This window comes from Enhydra lutris, unplaced genomic scaffold, assembly GCF_002288905.1.
Source record: "Enhydra lutris kenyoni isolate GAN:26980312 unplaced genomic scaffold, ASM228890v2 scaffoldscaffold25, whole genome shotgun sequence".
Lineage (NCBI taxonomy): Eukaryota > Metazoa > Chordata > Mammalia > Carnivora > Mustelidae > Enhydra > Enhydra lutris.
This window is the reverse complement of record NW_019154109.1, coordinates 8507870-8527971: the sequence shown is the minus strand read 5'-3', so window position 1 is coordinate 8527971 and position 20102 is coordinate 8507870. Positions and strand designations below refer to the sequence as shown.

The following is a 20102-nucleotide window of genomic DNA, read 5'->3' as shown; positions in this document are numbered from 1 at the left end:
CTGGAACCTTCCAGAATGGGATTAGTGTTCTCGTAAAAGTGACCCTACTTTTCCTCACTCCTTCCACCATGGGAGAACACAGAGAGAGGACTGTCAGCTATGAACCAAGAAAGGCTCTCATCAGAATTCAACCATCCTGCTGCCTTGCCCTTGGGGTTTCCAGCCTTCAGGACGGTGAGAAATAGATTTCCGTGGTTGATAAGCATGCAGTCTGTGGCACATTGTTATAGCAGCCTGAATGGACTGGGATATTATGGAACATGCAATGTATCCAACCCTCTTCACTCTGCCCAGACACCATGCTCCCCAATTAGCATGATGGTCATGGTTTGGCTTTCCATGTTAATTTCTCTACAGGAAAGGTGTATGACAGAGGACCCCCAACACGGCATTTCTCGCAGTGTTACAATTGTTTACTTGATGGTCTCTTACCCTAGACTGAAGGTTTTCCTATCCATCCGTCTCAGCACAGTGCCTGGAACGCAGCAGGAACTTGTGAAATATTTGTTTAGGGAATGGACCTGGAAGGGACAAGCATATCTCACTGGGATGGGAGGTGTGCAGTGGTCAGGAGAAGCAGCGGAGAAGTGACATTTGAGAACTGGGAGTTCTTCGTTCAATATTCAGGAGGTCCCTGTGATGGGCCAGGCACAAAGCTAGGAGACAGAGGGTGTGTGAAGGTGACGGACTCGGTGTTTGCTTTCAAGGAATTCCGTGGAACGGAGGAGACGTTCCAGGCTGAGAGAGTCATGTGAGCCAAAGGCTGGTGTCCTGGCAGTGCTGGGTGGGTCCGAGGGGTCAGGGCTTACGAGGCTAGAGCTCAGACTGAAAAGGGGCTAGCCAGGAAAGGGCCACTAATCAAAACAGAGAACACCGGAGGGTGATGTGGCCCTTAAACCTTGCCCTTCACAGGTTTTTCAGGTTAAAGTTTGGACCTTCTCTCGGAAGCAGCCAAGAAATCAGTCGTTGGATACTCTGGAACAGAGGAGGGACCCACTCAAGTGTTTCAGAAGGTTCCTTGTGGCCCTGTGGAGGTGGGCTGGCACGCCCGGATCCTGGGAAAGAAAGTAGAAGGCCATTGCAATAGTCCTGGCCAGAGACAGTGAGAGCCTTGGGGACAGCCATGGAGAGGGGGTGGGGTTGCTATTCTAGAGATTCGACACAACAGATCATGGTGACCCACTGTGCTTGGAGAGTGGGGAGGAAGGATTGCCAGGGATGACTGAGGTGATGCCCTCAGGTGGAAGTGGGAAGGATTTGGCTCGGGTGGCAAGTATAGGTAATGAGTTCAACTTGTACATTCCGAGATGGAGGGGTTCTGAGCACATCCAGGAGGAGAAGTTCTTTTTTTTTTTTTTTTTTTTAGGATTTTATTTTTTTAACAGAGATCACAAGTAGGCAGAGAGGCAGGCAGAGACAGAGAGAGAGAGAGAGAGAGAGAGAGGAGGAGGAGGCAGGCTCCCTGCTGAGCAGAGAGCCTGATGTGTGACTCAATCCCATGTCTCTGGGATCATGATCTGAGCTGAAGGCAGAGGCTTTAACACACTGAGCCACCCAGGTGCCCCAGGAGGAGAAGTTCTGTAGGAAACTGGAGACAGGGATCCAGAGGTCAGGGGAAAATTTTGGGTCAGAAAAAAACGTTTGGGGTCTTGAACATTTGGATAGTGAATAAAGCCTTGGAGAGAATGAGGCCCCTCATGGGGAGTGCACTGAGGGACCATAACCCAGAGACAGAAGCCCGAGGCAAGGCTAGAACCCCTTCTTTAGAGCTGGTGGAACAGAAGCCCCGAAAGAGACAAAAACTGGTCAGAGAGATTTAGGGAGACTCATGGAAGCCAAGAGAAGCCAGCGTTTCAGGGGAAGGTACTGGGAAGGGACAGCTAAGCCTGCTTTGGAGGCCAGGGATGTTTGCCTAAAATGGGCTTGTTCAAGCTGGGCTTGAGGAGGACTTGGGGATGGTGGGAGGGACAAGGCCTCGAAGAGCCACCGGTGGGGACAGCAGACACACTCAGGAGATTGGAAAGCAAGTGGAAGCTGAGCAAGGGTAGGTGGCAAATAGAAACCATTATTTTTTGAAGTCTGTTACTGAAGGGAAGGAAAGGATAGGCTGATGGTTGAAGGGGGTTTTCTTAGGATGGGTGAGGCCAAACAGGTTGACCAGCAGGATGGAGAGGTGAGAGGCTACGGACCCGGACCCGAGAGAGGCAAGGGGATGGAGCTGGAGGCTGCGAGGGGGAGGGCCCAAGCTTTGGGCACCCCACACCTCCCACTGCTGTTGGCATCTCTGAGCCAGGTGCCCCCCCTTGGCCTTGCTGGTCTGGTGGCCCATGAGCACTTACTGAGCAGCTCCTGGCGAAAGGATGGCCCCGGGTGCTGGGCTGTGAGGGTGCCTGAGACCTGGGCCCTCCCCTCAAGGACTCAGCCTGAAGGGTGGAACAGACCAGAAAGTGGGCCTGCTGAGCCCCACAAGCAGGGTCGGTGCTGGCTGCCACGGAGACAGAGGAGGTCACCAGCCTAGGGCAGGCGACACCTGAGCTGAGACCTAAAGTCGGCACTAAAGTCAGCGGTGGCGGCGATGGCCGGGGAACAGGACAAGCATCCCAGACAGAATGCTTCCCTACAAATCCCCTCCTGCTTCTTCTAAGGCCTGATGGGCTCCTCTCCCCTTCCTCCCGCCGCTCCCCCAGCACACTCCTCTCGCCTCTACTTAACTAACACCCCCCTTCTGTGACAGAATGGGTTGTAGCCTCTCGTCTTTTAGAAAACGTGTAAAGAGAAGAGACTGATCTTTGTCGTCTTTGCCTCTCCGAAAGTACCCAGTGCTCAGCACGTGGTTAATGCTTAAACATTATATATATATATATATATATATATATATATAAAATAAAGCATTGCTTTTTTTTTTTTTTTTTTAGTAAACACTACCCCCAACATGGGGCTCACACCACAACCCTGAGATCAAGAGCCCCATGTGCTACTGACTGAGCCAGCCGGGCTCCCCAAGATATATCTTTTGCTCTGACATTTTCTGAGGATGATGATCACTTTTAGTAAATTCTCAAGGGGGCCACTGGCACAGTAAAGGCATAGAGGTAAAAAGGGAAAGGAAAAGTAGGCAGAGAAAGAAAAATAAGGCTGAGGGAGAGGGCTGGGGTGGGGGGTCAGGAGGAAGAAAGAAAACGAAGATCAAGTATATTTCCAGTAGGGAGGGAGACAATTTCAAATAAGATCTAACCAGAGCTCTCTTAGCCGGGAAACCCTGCCGTTGGATTCTTTTCCAACCTGGGAGAACCCCCTCTTCTCCCTCCACTTCAGGGCTCTCCCGTTGGAAGCCGATTTCTAGACATAGTCCACGCACCACAGTTGTATCTTCAGAGCAGCAGGGAGAAGCTGAGAGAAGAAAGTGGGGAAAAAGCCCTATGGACCCAACGATTTCCCCATTTTACAGGGTGAGCCTAGACAGAATTTAAATTTCCTTCCCTTGAGAGTCTGAAGGAGGGAAGCTGCTGGCTGTGTCACCCTTCTGAACTGAGTATGCAACTCGCTGGTGCCGTGTTCTTTAGCATGGCAAGACTAATTTTGTTTTGCAGCTGGATAAATAAAGTAAGGCGGAAAAAAGCTGGCATTACACATTTTTGAATTAGCACCAAGTCTTCCAAACTCCACCTCTTTCAGGAAATGTTCCTGAATGCAGTGGGAGGTGGTAATTTCCCTCCCTCTCCCATCTCACCACAGCGCTGCAAAGCTCGAAGAGCTGTACTTACCCCTACATTTGTCAGCCTGACTGTTCCTTCTCCATGATCTCTGGATCCTCAGCTGAATTTTTTTTGTCTATGTCAATAGGATCATAACAGATAATGCGAGAGAACTGTAAAGTTGACGGAAGTCGTGGAGAGGAGTGATGGTCTCTGAAGGTGTCAGTGTCTCTGGTCCACGACTGAAAATTCCTAAAAAAAAAAAAAGAAAGAAAGAAAGAGAGAAAGAAAAGAAAAGAAAAAAGAAAGGCTTTTGGTGGTGGTTCCTGAATTTTTTGTTGTTGTTCCTGAATTAATTTTAAGTGAAAAAAATTCCACCCAGTTATACAATTCACAAGAGAGGAAACAACTCCGGGCTTAAAATTCAGAGAAATCTGTATCCTACAATGAGTTTAGTCAAACCCCCAGAATCTTACATGGTTACCCACAAGGTAGATTTTCAATCGAGTCACACCTTTTCCAAAGAGCAGTTAGAAAAAGAAGTGATCGGTTCTGTCCTCTTTGTCTACTATACACATATTCAACAGCAGTTTTCACAAGCAGAAAAAGTACACGTATCAAAGACCAATAAAACTGCTTTAGGTTGAAAAATATTGGAGGGCACCTGGTGTTTCAGTCAGTTAAGATCTGACTCGACTCTGGCTCAGGCTATGATCTCAGGGTTGCAAGACTGAGGCCCATATCAGGCTCTGTGCTAGGTGTGGAGTCTGCTTGAAGATTTTTTTCTCTCCCTCTCCCTTTACCCCTCTCCTGCCTTCTCTCTCTAAATCAACCAATCAATAAATAAAATCTTAAAAAATATACACATTAGTGGAGGAGGAAAGAGACTAAGTGTAGATTCTGGTGAAAAGTACATGAGGCTATTTCTGAGGTGTGCTTGGGATAGGTCATGAAGTGTGGTAGATCCGTACCACGCCCCAGGCGGGTAACTGCAGTAAAGTCATGTATCGTCATGTCCTCTCTGGGAAACAGGGTGTTGTGTAAAGATTACAGCGAGGGCTGAAAGATGTTTCCATAAGCTTCCCTCACAGTCTAGAGGCCACAAATACCTTGTTCAAAGGCTTTTTCATGGGTTTTTCTCTGGACCTGGAATACCTTCTGATTACAGGTCTTACTGTTACGGATGATATGTCCTTGCCCAGAATGACAGTCTTCGTGTAGAGATATTTCCAACCATCAAGCCACTGGTGGGTCTCTGGTGAATCTTAGGGCCTTGACAGGTAGTGGGGTTAGTAAAAGCTGCCAGATGCAGGATCCAGCTAGCCTGTTTTATTTTCAAAGGTAACTTTTCCTTTAACAGTTCAAGCCCCACAAACATAATAACTATAGGGTCATTCAAAAAGAACTCAAAGTCTACTTTGATCGACTGTCTTTTTCTTTTCCTCCATCCACCATAGACTACAAGTGAAAGGTATGGATAGATAGCTTTTATTTATTTTTTTTAAAGATTTTATTTATTTATTTGACAGGCAGAGATCACAGAGAAGCAGGCAGAGAGAGAGGAGGAAGCAGGCTCCCTGCTGAGCAGAGAGCCCGATGCTGGGCTCAATCCCAGGACCCTGGGATCATGACCTGAGCTGAAGGCAGAGGCTTTAACCCACTGAGCCACCTAGGCGCCCCGATAGCTTTTATTTTTAAGATATTTAAAGTGAGGCCCAGAAGTGATAAGTTGTCACGATTTTCTCAGGAGGATCAAGCTTGGAGTTTAGGGAGATCGAAAGGCTAGAACTCAGAATTCCCTGAGTTTTATTCCTTCATGACACACATGCTGCTGTTTGCTTCACATCTGTCCCTATCTGGGGCTGCCGGTGCTTCCTCTGACTTAAAGCTCTCTCTTCTTTACTTCATGTGCTGCAAGACATTGCCTGGAAGACAGGGCATGCAATCGGATGGTTCCATGCTTGCTCAGAGTCCAGGAAATATTTCTTTAGGAAAAAGGGATGTTAACTTGGGGTAATGACGAGGCAGCAAAACAGAAAAGAGGGAAGGGGGGAGTTGCTTCAAGAAGAAATCATCATAACTAGGTGTTATTGGGATAGGAAATGTAATTAAGTTAGGGAAACAGGGATGGCAGGACTGGGTTAAGTAAAATGACTGAAAAACAAAATTGAGGGCAAGCCTGGGATAAAAACATATAGGAAACCACTTAAATAAAATCTGCAGATTTTATTTGAGATAACCCTGAGTGGCCAAGGCTACAACTGGAAATCTATTGAGTGGTAAAGTGACCAAACAAGATAACAAAAAAGCAACATAATCACCATGGAGTTTGCAAAAACAACCATCTGCTGTGTGAGGAACCGTGGAGAGAGAGTCTGTATTTATAACATCTTGAGTGGGAAAACAGGGCACATTAATAAACTTTTTTCTCCCAGTTCACCAATCTGAAATCTGACTTTCCTTCTAGTTTCTCTGCTGTCAACATGTACTGTTAAAAAAAAAAAAAAAAGTCAATTTAAAAACACACAGACTTGCTATGACTAATTTAAGAGCACCCAAAGTAGGCTCTTTTCCAAAAATACACTGCAATCGACAAGACTGTCAACTCCATCCAAAGAAATTCTGATACCGCTGCAGACCCCGAGGCCGAATCCCAGCTATCATCCAAATCCCAAACTACCTGCTAGTTTGGGCAGAGCACGATAGTCTGTTGAAGAGTTCCACAACCCTTCACTGTTCTTGGTCTAAGGCTTGAAATGAAATCTTTCTATAAACAAATGTTCCCAAGGGTGTATCTTAAACAGCCTAGTTTAATAATTCTTATTCCCCCCCCCCCCCCCCCCTCCCCCCACCCCCCCCCCCAATACTAAAATGGAAACTGCTGTGAGGAAACATTTTATATCAGAAGCCAAGAGTGCTAGTGTTTTTCAGTTATTGCACGTTTCCTCTTAATGAAAATATGTTTACATCCTCTGGTAGAATTATTTTTAAAAAGGTAACATCTCTTGGCAGTGTTGCTTTTACAGGAATACCTCTGTGTTATAATTACTCTGTCTTAGGGTGGAGGAGGTTGGAAATAAAATGACGTGCCAATGCTATTCGAGAAACCTACCCGGGATAATAGGATCACACTCTACTCAGTGAGTTCAATTAATTTTACCTTGAATTCAGTTCTGGGGGTGAGGTGGAGGCAAAAGTAAATGACACCACCATTTGGTGGGGTGTCTAGTATGTGCCAGGAAATGCATTAAGTACATGACAGTCTTTATCTCATTCGATCTTTTCAGCAATGCTGCACATTATCATCCTTATTTTACATGAGGAACTGAGGTTCAGAGGTTAAGCAACTCTCTGCCGGTCTTTCAGGTAGTAAATGGCCGCATAAAGGGAGCTCACACACCAGCCTTCTGGTTTCTCGTTTAAAAGAATATGCAATCTATTTCTTCGGGGTTTTGTTCAGCAATCTAGCATACTGACTGTGCACCCCTTCTGCAGCTGACTCAAGTAGTGTTTAGTACCAAGTGTGACTTGGTTCCTTAAGAATTCTATTTAATGAGAACGTATGTGCTAGGAACTCTGCTGGGTGACTGGAGCGCCCGATCTCCTCTGATCGTCACAGTTCTAAGAGACTGGGCTCTCTCTGTTTCACAGACGATGAAACTTTTGGGAAGTTAAGAAAGTTATTAAGGTCTCCAAGACAGTGAGGGGTGAAAGCTCGACTGGATTCCAGGGCTGACTTCATCTGTCACACCCCGGGCCAGTGAGCTGCAGCGCTGATTTAACAGTTACTGGGGGTGTTCGTTGTGTCCCGGGAGCCGGTACTTGGGACAGCAAGCTGCGGCAGCACCAACTCCTCCGTCCACTCGGCCGGGGAAAAGGCAGGACGAGTGGCCCAGAAGAGATAAGTTCTCACGCTTTCGCTTAGCTACAACACAGGTGATCCCCCGACCGCCGCCCGGCGAGCGGCAACCCTTCTCCCCGCCGCGGGAGACGCGGAACCCCCACCCGTCCGGGGGTGCCCCACACAGATGCAGCTCCGGGGCGCCGGACTCGGTCGGACGCTTCAGCGAGCCGTTAGCCGCCACTCAGTAGTCCGGCGCAGAGCGGCCAGTGCGGGACTCCAGGGGACACTCGCACCGCGCCCAAACCCGTCCCCGGGAGCTCCCGAAACCCGGGCGCGAAAACGCCGTCGCTCATGACCCCGTACCGCCGACGGCAGCGGCTCCGCCCTTCCCGCCCCGGAAGTGACGCAACGCGGCAGCGGTGTCTGGGAAGGGCCCCGACGTAGCCGGGGGGGTTTGAGAGTGGCGGCGGCCGCGGAGCGAGTGGCAGGCCGGGCCCCGGCGAGGAACGCCCCGAGCGCGCGCCCGGCGGGTAGCGGCCCCACGACCCGCGCCGCCGCCGCCGCCGCCGCCGCGTGCGGGGGCGGGGAGGGCGGGGCGCGAGGAGCCGCGGCGGGCGCGGCGGCGGCGGGAGATGCGGGCGGCTGCGGGTACCCGGCGGGCTCCGCTCGGCCGCCGCCGCCTTCTTCGGCTCCGCCGCGGGGGTCGCAGCCGGTGCCGCGCCGTCCTCGAGCTCCCGGCGTGAGGAGGCGGCGGGCAGAGAGAAGCGTCGCGCTCCAGGCGGAGACCCAGAGGCAGCCCCGCGCCCGGCCTCGGTGAGCGGCCGGCCCCGCGCGCCCCGTCCACCCCGCGCCCCTTGGGGCTCTCGCGACCGCCGCCCCCCGCCGCGGGGAAAAGGGAGCGGGGGCCGGGGCCGGGGGGCAGGGGTGGGCCGGCAGCACAACAGGAAGTGAGCGTGGCGGCGGGCGCGGGGGCGGGCGCGCGCTCCCCCGGGACCCGCCCCCGGCCCGCCCTGCCCGGCTGGCAGCCCCAGCCGCTGGGCGCGCAGGTGGACCGCGGAGCGTCCGGGGCCGCACGTGGCCCCTCAGGTCCCTGGGGCACAGGGTGGCAGTGGCTCTTCGGCCGGGGAGGGGGGTGAATTCTGACTCTTTGTGGTGACAGGAAGTTGGAAAATGAAAGTACAGTAATTCAGCGCTTCCCGAGGCCGCGTGAGGTTGCGGCTCTTCCCCGGACTTTGATCTGCTCTGGGGCGCACGGTCGCCGAATTTTCTTCCTCTCCCCAAGCTCGCTCTTCATCCGGTGTCAAGTTTCATTTCTTTTTCTACTTCTGTCCCGCGAGCCCCCTCCCCCCTTGACTTTCCGCTTAATGTACAGCCGCGGCGAGGCTGGTCGCTTCTTGATTTCTGGGACGATCAATTGGAAACTTTTGGGGGAGGAATATTAATTAACTGGCCCTGGCAGGAAATAAGGGGTATTGTTGACTGATGGAAGTAGTAAAAAAAAAAAAAAAAAATACACAGTTGCCTTTTCCCCAGGCTGTTGCTATTTGAAGTTTAGGGCATTCACTCTGGAGTCTCTTCCTCATCACAGCGGTGGGTCAAGTCCTCCCTTCCCCTTTGCGCGCTCCCAGCCACCACCCCACTGCGAGGGAAAACTTGGTGCTTTAATATTTAGGACTGTCAGTGGTGTTTTCATTAAGATGTTGTAGGCTTCCGTCCACCCTTCCCCACCCCCCCGTCAGGAACTCCCTTCTCTTTGATTTTACTTAAAACTGCAAAAGTGAAATCCATTACATTCTTAGGGAAATACTGTTTTCAAGTTTTAGGGCAATGTAACTATGCATTTACTATTTTCGTAATATAGGGTACTGAACAGTGAAGAGATTCCTGGTTACTTCTCATAAACGATGGTGATTTTAATTCAAAACTAGTCTTGATACATAATTTGGTTTGGTTTTATTTAAGCAGCTCGCTGAATTTGGAGACCTTTAGTATTTGGATCTTAGCTGCTGTTTCTGAAAAATAGTTGGGCTCTGGGTCACCACAGCAACTGGGCTGTGTGTATTATAAACATGTTTAGGGTGGAAAAAGTTTCATTTATTAGAGACTTCCTTTCCCTAATAGGTTATTTCAACATGCTTTCTTTCAGTTTATCTCTGGGATTGATCTGTCTTTGAAGTGTTAATGTAGAATCAGTTTCAACATTTAACTCTCAGTCATGTTCTTTTATTTGCAGCAGTTAAGTATTTCTCTCCCTTGTTACACTTCTGAAAAGCTCTTCTTGAAGTGTAATTTTAGAAAACTCGAGCTTTTCTGTGACAAAGTAAAGGTTTTTATTGATAAGTAGTTAGAATAAAAGTATTTGTATTTTTCGACTCATCATTTCACCTTTTTAATAACTGCCTTCTAGAAGTTTTTTTCCTTAGTTCTCTTTTATGCCTGAGGAAATAATTGAATTTCACATTGATAGCACACCTTTTTAAAAAAATTATTTACTTATTTATTTGACAGAGAGAGAGAGAGATCACAAGTAGGCAGAGAAGTAGGCTCCCCGCTAAGCAGAGAGCCCGATGTAGGCCTCGATCCCAGGACCCTGAAGATCATGACCTGAGCTGAAGGCAGAGGCTTAATGACTGAGCCACCCAGGCACCCCTGATAGCACACTTTTAGAAACTGAAATGAAGAGTTCAGCTTGACTGTATACCCAGAGGTCCACAACTTTTCAGTAGAGTATGACCTGATATTAGAATTTAATGAGTAAAATGTTCTTTTAAATTACCCACTGAAGATGTCCATTTCATATCCATGTTAGTTTTTTGCAAAAGAACATTCTTTTCCAGTGCTTCATTCCAAAACCACAATGTCCTTTGATTCTAAACAACCTTCTATCCCAGAGGCACTGTGAAGTACTAAAAAAGCATCAGCATTTTCCAATAAAGTTAGGTTCTGCCCCAAAGTAGCAGCAGCAGCCTCGGCTCACCAGCATTTGATTCAGTCCCTGCGCTCCCTTAATAACCAGAAGGGAAGGTAGACATTGAAAGGTGAAACCTGAGCCCCTGTGGGTGCACGCATACTTGGGGGACCCTCTTCTTTGCCCAGGATGGCACTCCTGTGCTCATTGTGGAGATGGTGATGCTTATTTCTGTCTTTGCGTGTTTACCTTAGCCATTATGAACCCATGGGGCTCAAGCATTATCTACATGGTAGGTATTAAGACTATAGAATTTTGTATGGCACTTCTTCCAAGAACAAATAGAATTACAGGCACCAAATTTGTAATTGTTCTGAGATTTTAGCCCTGTCCTTCATCTTTTCCCCTCCCTCTCGTTATCCCCTCCCTCCCGTCTCTCCTTTTTCCTCTCCCCCTCATGTTCTCTCTCTCCCCGTCTCTCTCTCTCATACACACATTCATACCTCGACCTCTATAAGCATTTTTTTTTTAAAGTAGGCTCCATGGGAGCCCAGTATGGGGCTTGAACTCAGGACCCTGAGATCAAGACCTGAGCTGAGATCAAGAGTCAGACACCTAACTGATAAGTCACCAGGAGCCCCGCTAGGCATTCTTGGTATGAAGATGATGTCTGGAAATATGGAGACAGTTCTTTGGTTAAGCTAAAATTTACTAGGGAGTACTTTTAACAGGTTTAGACTAAAAAAAAAAAAAAAAAAATCATTTAAATGGGAAGCATGTATAATTTAAAAAGTCACTAGCCATGAACAGACATCATTAGAAGAAAGGGTCTCTGGTAAATTGAGAGAAATGGCATCCCCCTCCCGCCACCCCCCAATACTTGAAGGATCAGACTATAAAATCACTCTTTTTTATTTAAGTAAGCCCTGTGCTCAGCCTGAGGTTTGAACTCACAATCCCAAGATCTGAAGTCTCATGCTCTACTGACTGAGCCAGCCTGGTAACCCCTAAAACTACTCTTTTAACTCCTTTTAAGTGAGGCTATGGGAAAGGTTAGCAGGGGAGGGTTACTCAGCATCAAAGTCACACTTCCAATTTGTAGGCCATTATCACTTAGTATCTAATTGTACTGCCCTGTGAATGCAGTTACCCACCTAGGGAGTGGTTCTCCTGAGGAGCAGAGTTGGTGACTGGGAGGAGAGAGACTTGGATTCCTGGGCTCAGCCTCTCCATTAACTATGTGACCGGAGACTTCTCCTGTTTCCTGTTCTTTTTTATTTTCCCATCTCTACTTTTGGATGACAGTATCTGTAACCACCTTCAAAGTGGCAATTGAGGATTATCGAAGGACATTTTGAGTGTCTTGGAAAAGTTCTAGAAGCCCAGCTATCTTCCAGTAGTTTCTCATCTCCTGCCTTTTTTGGGAGCAGACATAGTTGACCTTCAAGGATCCCATCCTTTGTGAGTTACACATTGTTAGAATTAGGCTCCTAAGACCTACGGTTTTGTAATATTTATAGTGTTTGTTTTTAACATCTTTATTGAGATAAAATTCATCTACTTAAGTTGTACAGTACGGTGGTTTTAGTATATTCAAAGAGTTGTGTAACCACCACCACAATCTTAAGTTCAGAATATTTACATCAACCCATAAACAGTCAGTCCCCATTCTTCTCTCCATCCAGCCCCTAGCAACCACTGATCTGCTTTCTGTGTTGAATACATTTGCCTATTCTGGACATTTCATATAAATGGAAGCCTGACGTGGGGTGTGACCCCAGGATCCTGAGATCATGACCTGAGCTGAAGGCAGGTGCCCCAAATAAATAAATCTTTTTTTTTTTTTAAAGATTTTATTTATTTATTTGACAGAGAGTGAGAGAGGGAACACAAGCAGGGGGAGTGGTAGAGAGAGCCCAACATGGGGCTAGATGCCTGGACCCCGAGACCACGACCTGAGCTGGAAGGCAGATGCCTAATGACTAAGCCACACAGGCACCCCCAAATAAATAAATCTTTAAAAAAAAATTTCTTTAGGAATAAAGAATTCTCTGGCCCAAAATGTCAGTAGAGCCAAAATTGAGAAACTCTGGCCTAAACAGGGAAATCCTAAAACCTGAGACATTGAATGATTTTTCATTTCATGTCTTGATAATCAAATAAAGGCCACTCATCAAAGAAGGAGGATCTATAGGGGCACCTGGCTGGCTCAGTTGGTAGAGCACGCGACTCTTGATCTCAGTGTTGTGAGTTCAGGCCCCACATTGGGAATGGAGTCTCCTTTAAAAAACTAAAAAGGTGGGACGCCTGGGTGGCTCAGTTGGTTAAGTGGCTACCTTCGGCTCAGGTCATGATCCCAGCGTCCTGGGATGGAGTCCCACATCAGGCTCCTTGCTCAGCGGGGAGCCTGCTTCTCCCTCTGCCTCTGCCTGCCACTCTGTCTGCCTATGCTCACTCTCTCTGACAAATAAATAAATTAAAAAAAAAAAACAACTAAAAAGGTGACAGAACTTGTAAATTAAATCAGGGAGCATTTTCTGAATTTTCAGTGCTGCCAATTTAAATGTGGATTAATTTATGAGAACAGAAAGGATTTGGAGGAGAAATGCCAGTGGAGCAAGAGTAGATTACTCCCTACATCTTCGGGCCACCATGAGACACACATACTTCTGGCAGATAAACCAAGTTGCTTGATTTAAATGGTGGTCTCAGAGGGCAGGGCCACGAGCTTCTATAAAACTTCAGTAAGAGCGGTCCTCTGGCGATCGGCTGTCATCACACTGCTCCTGTGACTTAAGGAACTCACTTTATCTAACATCAAGACTTTTCTTAAGCAGTGTGCCTTGCTTAAGAGTTCGGGCTCTGGGTCCAGATTGCCTGGGTTTAAATGTCATCTCCACCGTTTACCTCCTTGGCCTCGGACTTAACTCTTTTCTGAATCTGTTTTTTCAAATGTGAAATGAGGCTGCAAGGCTGTCTGTTTTGTAGGATTGGGCTGTTGTGGGAAGGAAAGGAAGTAATGCTTCTGGAGCACAGTGCCGGGCGTGCGGTGTCCTCTCAGTGCCGGCTGTTAATTTCTCGTGTGTCTTACCTGTGTGCTTCTTCCAGCTCACTGCTATGGACAGTGCGATCACCCTGTGGCAGTTCCTCCTGCAGCTCCTACAGGAGCCTCAGAACAAGCACATGATCAGCTGGACCTCTAATGATGGGGAGTTCAAGCTCTTGCAGGCAGAAGAGGTGGCTCGTCTCTGGGGGATCCGTAAGAACAAGCCTAATATGAATTACGACAAACTCAGCCGAGCTCTCAGATACTATTATGTAAAGGTAATACACATCCGCCTCAGAACAAGAATGGTTCCTCTCTTCTGATGAGGTTCTAAGGGACTAACGTCCTGGTTTGTCTTTGAAACCTTTTAAAACTGAGGTGTAATCGACAGAAAACATTATATTAGTTGTAGCAGTACAGCATAATGATTTGATACTTGTGTACATTGCAAAATGATCACTGTCCTGGCTTTATCGATCCAGTTTATTTGATAACTTCAGCAGTTTGGGATTAGTGGGGGAAACATGTCCGTGTTCAGCTCTAGTTCCCACTCTTCACGCATGCGTTGTTCCCAGTTGCAGTTGTCTTTAAAGAAAAAGTGAGTATAGGGTTGGGAATAAGGAAGAGAAAATTTGAGATTCTTGAGGACAAAATAAAACATTCTCGTGTGTATCATAATTTTAAAAGTTGTCACATACATGCTTGTTTTGTAGCTTCACTTTTTAATTTAACCCAGAGAAACCAGATTAATACTTTAAAGAATAGCTGTTAATGCACAGATTTGATTTCTTAGTTAAAGTTTATTTTTTGTTTAATTTTTTATTATTTTGGATACGTTCTTGGGCTCTGAGGTGAAATGAATAGCTTAAATGGATAGAGTTAAAATGAGAAACTGAGATCCTAATTTTTTTCACCTTTAAGTGGTTGGTCTTATCAGTTTTCCCCATGGGGGTGTGGGGTAAGGAAGGACCGGAGCTGCAGAAGGAAGTAGAGGGCCCAGCAGACTGAACGTCCTCTTTGTGCTCACTCAGGATGCGAACGGCTGGCACCTTTGGGATTGTTCGAGACCGCAGTTCAGGGATCTTTGACTTAATACAGATAATTTTGCTTGAGGGTGTCAGGCAACCGAAACCTCTCTTTTACTTACGTAATAGGTCATGTCGGTTGTTCATAAAACCTTTAAATACACTCCGCTTCAGCTCCATAGCGCTAGGACCTGGGTTTGGTACAGCTAGGTCAATGTGGGTGATTTTGAAGCTCTTAAGGAAACGACTTGCCACATAGAGACCCTTATTAGGTCCGTTTCTTCTGAGCTGTGGGAAGTGCATTGACAAGAAAGTGTAAGCATGCTTATCTCGTTTATCTACAGAATATCATTAAAAAAGTGAATGGTCAGAAGTTTGTGTACAAGTTTGTGTCTTACCCAGAGATTTTGAAAATGGACCCCCTGACCGTGGGCAGGACCGAGGGAGACTGTGAGGTCGTGAGCTGCAGCGAGGTGGGCAGCGGCTCCAGGGACGCCGAGAGCGGGGTCAGAGAGAAGCCCCTGCAGCCCGGGGCCCGGGCCTCTAGCCGCAATGACTACATCCACTCCGGCTTGTATTCTTCCTTCACGCTCAACTCTTTGAACTCCTCTAACAAGAAGCTTTTCAGACCTATAAAGATCGAGAGTCCGGCTGAGAAGCTGGCAGAGAAGAAGCCGCCCCAGGAGCCAACACCGTCTGTCATCAGATTTGTAACAACGCCTTCCAAGAAGCTTCCAGTTGAACCTGTTGCTGCCACCGCGTCGGCCAGCCCGGGCATTTCTCCGTCTTCGGAAGACCCTCTCCGAGCCTTGGAGACTTTGGCTTCCCCCAGACTGCCCGCCCTGGAAGCCCCGGCCTCTGCCCCCAGCGGCCCCGCCACCTTTTCCGCATCCCCCGGGCCCTCGGCCTCCCCTTCTGTGCAGGAGCCCCCGAGGACACCTTCGCCACCACTGAGTCCGCACCCTGACCTTGACACCGACCTCGAGTCAGTGGCGTCACAGCCCATGGAGCTTCCAGAGAACTTGTCACTAGAACCTAAAGACCAGGATTCGGCTTTGCTGGAAAAGGACAAAACAAGTAATTCCTCAAGATCCAAGAAACCCAAAGGGTTAGAGCTGGCGCCCATCCTGGTGATCACGGGCAGCGACCCGAGCCCGCTGGGGATATTGAGCCCGTCTCTCCCCACGGCTTCTCTGACGCCAGCCCTTTTCTCACAGGTAACGGCCTCTCGCTTTCTGGGGCCACTGATGATTGCATTGACTCCCCTTTTAAAACAAATCCAGAATCGATAACCGCCCGTTCTCATGCCGCTGCTTAGGTCTGCTCGAGAAAGGCGGGCTTGACCCCGGTGAGAGTCACCCGGTTCCGCACCTGATCTGAGCTGCTGCGGGCGAGGGTTGGAGGGGCTCTAGAAGGGCTCTAAAAGGACTCATCGTCTCTGCAAGCCAAGAAATATTTGTCAGGCTCCTCCTAAAGCAACTACTGTCGCTCTCGCTTTTTTGGAGGGGAGTCCTTATAAGACTCAGTGGTATTTTATACAAAAATAGTGATAGCGTCAAAGGCTAGAAAACAGTAAATCCTGAGAACCTGAAGAAAACCAATTGGTGTGATGTTGAGAAACAAAGTTGTATAGTTACATTAGCTATTTCTAAAGATTTTTTTTTTTTTAATTTATTTATTTGACAGAGAGAGATCACAAGCAGTCAGAGAGGCAGGCAGAGAGAGAGGAGGAAGCAGGCTCCCTGCTGAGCAGAGAGCCCGACGCGGGGCTCGATCCCAGGACCCTGAGACCACGACCCGAGCCGAAGGCAGCGGCTTAACCCACTGAGCCACCCAGGCGCCCCTACATTAGCTATTTCTTAACTTGCTCATGTCCTGTAACATTTATTTATTTAAGAGAGGGAGAGAGGGGGCAGGGAGGGAGAGGAAGAGAGAGAATCTTTTTTTTTAAAGATTCTGTTATTTTTTTATTAGAGACAGAGTGAACATGAGTGGGGCAGGACAGGCAGACTCTGTGCTGAGCACAGGCCCAACGTGGGGCTTGATCCCAGGACCCTGAGATCATGACCTGAGTCGAAATCAAGAGTCTGATGCTTAACTGACTGAGCCATCGAGGCGCCAACCCTGAAGCATTTAAATGGATGACTCCCAGGCTCCCCATTACTAAGGAGAACTGTGTTTGTGACTTTAGTTACCCGTTATTTTTCTGCATGTGACCAGATTGGGGTCTCGATTTGGGAAAGACCCTATAAAACACGTTAGAAAATACTTTGCCCTTTATCTTACTTAGGTTGTAAAAATAGTTTCTGAGTTTCTCCTCATGAAAAATCTCAGACCTACTTAGCGGAGAAGAGGACAATATTTGGGTTCGGGGTTGGGGCGCCTGGGTGGCTCAGTCATTTAAGGATCTGCCTTCAGCTCAGTTCATGATCCTGGAGTCCTGGGATCAAGCCCCGAACTGGGCTCTGTGCTCAGCCCGGAGTCTGCTTCTCCCTCTCCCTCAGCCCCTCCTCCCGCTCGTGCACATGTGTGCGCGCACGCTCTCTCTCTCTCTCTCGCTCTCAAATAAATCTTTAAAAAACGATTTGGGTTCAGGGTTCTTGGTGTGTTACTATAAGGTGGAAACACATCCTGGTGAGTCACTTAGTGACTGGTTTTGTTTTGCGTTTTGCAGACGCCCATCTTGCTGACTCCCAGCCCCTTGCTCTCCAGCATCCACTTCTGGAGCACTCTCAGCCCTGTCGCTCCCCTGAGTCCAGCCAGACTGCAAGGTGCTAACACACTCTTCCAGGTGAGTCACCGCCAAGCCCGTCTCCTGCAGTTGGGGCTTGGCACAGGCAGAAAGAGGCGAAAGACAGTGTCTTCACTCCTCAGTCTCGTCCTTACAAAACTTCTGTTTAATAAATACGCTTTCCGAGGGTTAATGCCAGCCGGTGGACAGCTCTGGCAGATAGGCACAGCCACGCTTCCTTTGCATTCTTTACTGTTCCATGCATTTCAGTTAGACCCAGAATTGTTTAGCACTGTGTAGATTTTTTGAACACACCCAATTTCTTTGTCATTTTAAGTGCTAGAAATCCTTTTTTTTTTTTTTTAAACGGAAAATACAAACGTGTGTGTGTGTGAAAATTGTAAAACCTTCATGTGAAGTTAAACGTAAACCTGTATACTTTAGGTTATGAGGGAAGGTTCTGGTTTGTTCTTTCCATCAAGGTAGGCCAGAGAACGTTATTATTTAACATGAAGGACAAACAGCTTTTTCCTTTAACGTTTTTGCTGTGACATCCTATTCTTCCGTGATAAATGGTTACTTCCTTTGTCCCGTGAGCCACTGCAGGCGGCTTTCACATTCTGCCTCAGGGACTCTGGCAGGGACAGAAAGTGAAGTTTGGGGTTGAGTAATAGGATGATAATGTGTTTTACTTTCTTTCCCAGTTTCCTTCTGTGCTGAACAGCCATGGACCGTTCACTGTGTCTGGCCTGGATGGACCACCCACCCCCGGCCCATTTTCCCCAGATTTACAGAAAACATAACCTATGCACTTGTGGAATGAGAGAACCGAGGAATAAAGAAACAGAGAGACAGTCAACATGATTACCTTTGAAGTGAGCGGTTAATAGTTCTACAATGCTAATAATAGACTATTGTGATTTTTGCCATTCCCCATTGAAATGCCTTTTTAAGATTCCCTTTGAATATGACTCAAGTTGGACTGTATATAAAAATGCCTTAATTGGAGTCCAAGCTCCACCTCCCTCTTCCTTCCTTCACTCCTTCCTTCCTTCCTTCCTTTCTTTCTAATATTTTGAGCTTTGTGTTAAATTTTTGGTGGGGTTTAGCAGCTAGCTATGGTTCGCAAGAGCAGTTAAGAACAAAGTTACTCCTTCTGCCTTATTGGGACCCTTTGGCCAGGAAAAGAGTTATGCTTTGCGTGTATTATTTGGAGAAATGTTAACTGCAGTTGGCCGTATCTTCAGGACTAAGTGTGTTCTGTGGAAAAACAAAAAGTGAGCTGTGCACAAGCAGTGAAGGAAAAGCAGTCACGCCTGTCCACACACACTAAAATCGGAGCAGTGCTATGGGAGAGATTCTGTCTGGCTTGAAGAGTAACGTATGTAAGCAATCCGCAGGAAAGACCTCTTGTATCGCGGTGGGTTTCTCAGCTGCATGTGTGATCTTGTCTCAACCTGTGAACAGAGCGCGGAGCCTAGTCTGTTGCGACATAGGAAGGTGCTTTAAACCTGGGGTTTAAGATGGTGTTTGCAACAACCGGTGAGAGCAGGGGGCCCGCCTCTAGCGTGGAAGTGCCGTCGGCTCTCCGGGTGGGATGATTACACCCCCGTGGTCCACAGCCTGGTTAAGTGATGGCTTTTAGGAGGAAACCGGGTTTTGAAATCCGGAGGCATCTCTGAGTAAAACGTTCAGCTGGATGACTTGAAACAGCATGCGGGGCTGTCCCGGTTAAAAGAGACTTTCTCTTTTCTGTTCGTCTTACCCTATTTTCGACTGCCACATTTACCTTCTTTTAAACTTCAGGTTGTTAGGGGCTGTGCTGGTTTTAAAGATGTGATGAGGAAGACGCAAAGCAAGGTGAAGCCTCCGAGTCTGCGGTGAGGTGAAGGTGTGCTTATTTCTCTGGCAAAGTGTTTTTTAGTGAGAGAGCAGCAGAATTGGTTTGGAAATGCTCATACGCAGGGATTGCATCGTTCACGTCAGTAGGGAGAGGCGGAGGCCTTCCTCTCTCTGTTACCACATTGAGAAACCTTCACCACACGGTGATCAGTGCAGATGCGGACGATGCTCTGGAGCCTCCAGACTGAATCGATACCAACATCGCAGCGGAATCGGTGAAAACCGTGGCTTTTGAAGTCTAGGATTAGGGGTGCCCGGGTGGCTCAGTTGGTTAAGCTACCGCCTTCTGCTCAGGTCATGATCCCGGAGTCCTGGGATCGAGTCCCGCATCGGGCTCCCTGCTCACAGCGGGGTGTCTGCTGCTCCCTCTGCCTGCTGCCCCCCCGCTTGTGTGCTCTCCCTCTCTCTCTCTCTCTCTCTGACAAATAAATAAATAAAATCTTCAAAAAAAAATAATTAAAAAAATAGAGTCTAGGATTAGATTATATGCCCCGGCTACCACCACAACACTGCCCATTAACCTCATCTTTTAACTCTAGAAACAGTTCATTGAGTCCCATAAACTAAGTGGAAAGAGGGAGTAAGGATTGGAGAGCTCAGAATGACGCTGAGACAAACCAGCATCTTCCCAATGTATAATACTCACTTTAAATACGTTTCTGTACCATGTAGAGACGCTGTAGTGTTAGACAGCCGAGCTAGGTTAGTGGTAGTGGAGGGACGTATTCAGGGAGCTGTCTTTCTGTTTGTAGCATCAGAGACCCGTTAGTGGTTCACGTGTGGTCGCCAGCTGCCATCTGTTCTTGCGGGGTTCCAGAGCTCTGGGGAGCAGACGGTGGGACTTGTCTCCCACACCGAGTCACTTACTTTGCACGCTTGTTTGAAAGCAGACCTCTCAGCAGCACTTTGGAATAGTTTTATTAGGCTAATGACTATTTTGTACTTTAAGTG

At 47.8% G+C, this 20102-nt stretch overlaps 1 protein-coding gene across 1 annotated transcript; it reads left to right on the top strand.

Moving 5' to 3' along the window:
- The first annotated feature begins 8177 nt into the window (after positions 1 to 8177).
- On the top strand, positions 8178 to 18257 carry LOC111151167 (ELK4, ETS transcription factor). Its single transcript, XM_022508963.1, has 5 exons — positions 8178 to 8352; positions 13556 to 13771; positions 14863 to 15735; positions 17193 to 17309; positions 17954 to 18257. Exons 2-5 carry the CDS (start codon positions 13565 to 13567, stop codon positions 18050 to 18052), a joined length of 1296 nt encoding a protein of 431 aa, XP_022364671.1. The 5' UTR covers positions 8178 to 8352; positions 13556 to 13564; the 3' UTR covers positions 18053 to 18257.
- The last annotated feature ends 1845 nt before the right edge of the window (positions 18258 to 20102 follow it).

Coding starts and splice junctions, on each gene's coding strand:
- LOC111151167 (XM_022508963.1), top strand. CDS start 13,565: ATGGACAGTGCGATCACCCTGTGGCAGTTCCTCCTGCAGCTCCTACAG. Junction 13,772..14,862: donor TCAGATACTATTATGTAAAG/GTAATACACATC, acceptor GTTTATCTACAG/AATATCATTAAAAAAGTGAA. Junction 15,736..17,192: donor CGCCAGCCCTTTTCTCACAG/GTAACGGCCTCT, acceptor TGCGTTTTGCAG/ACGCCCATCTTGCTGACTCC.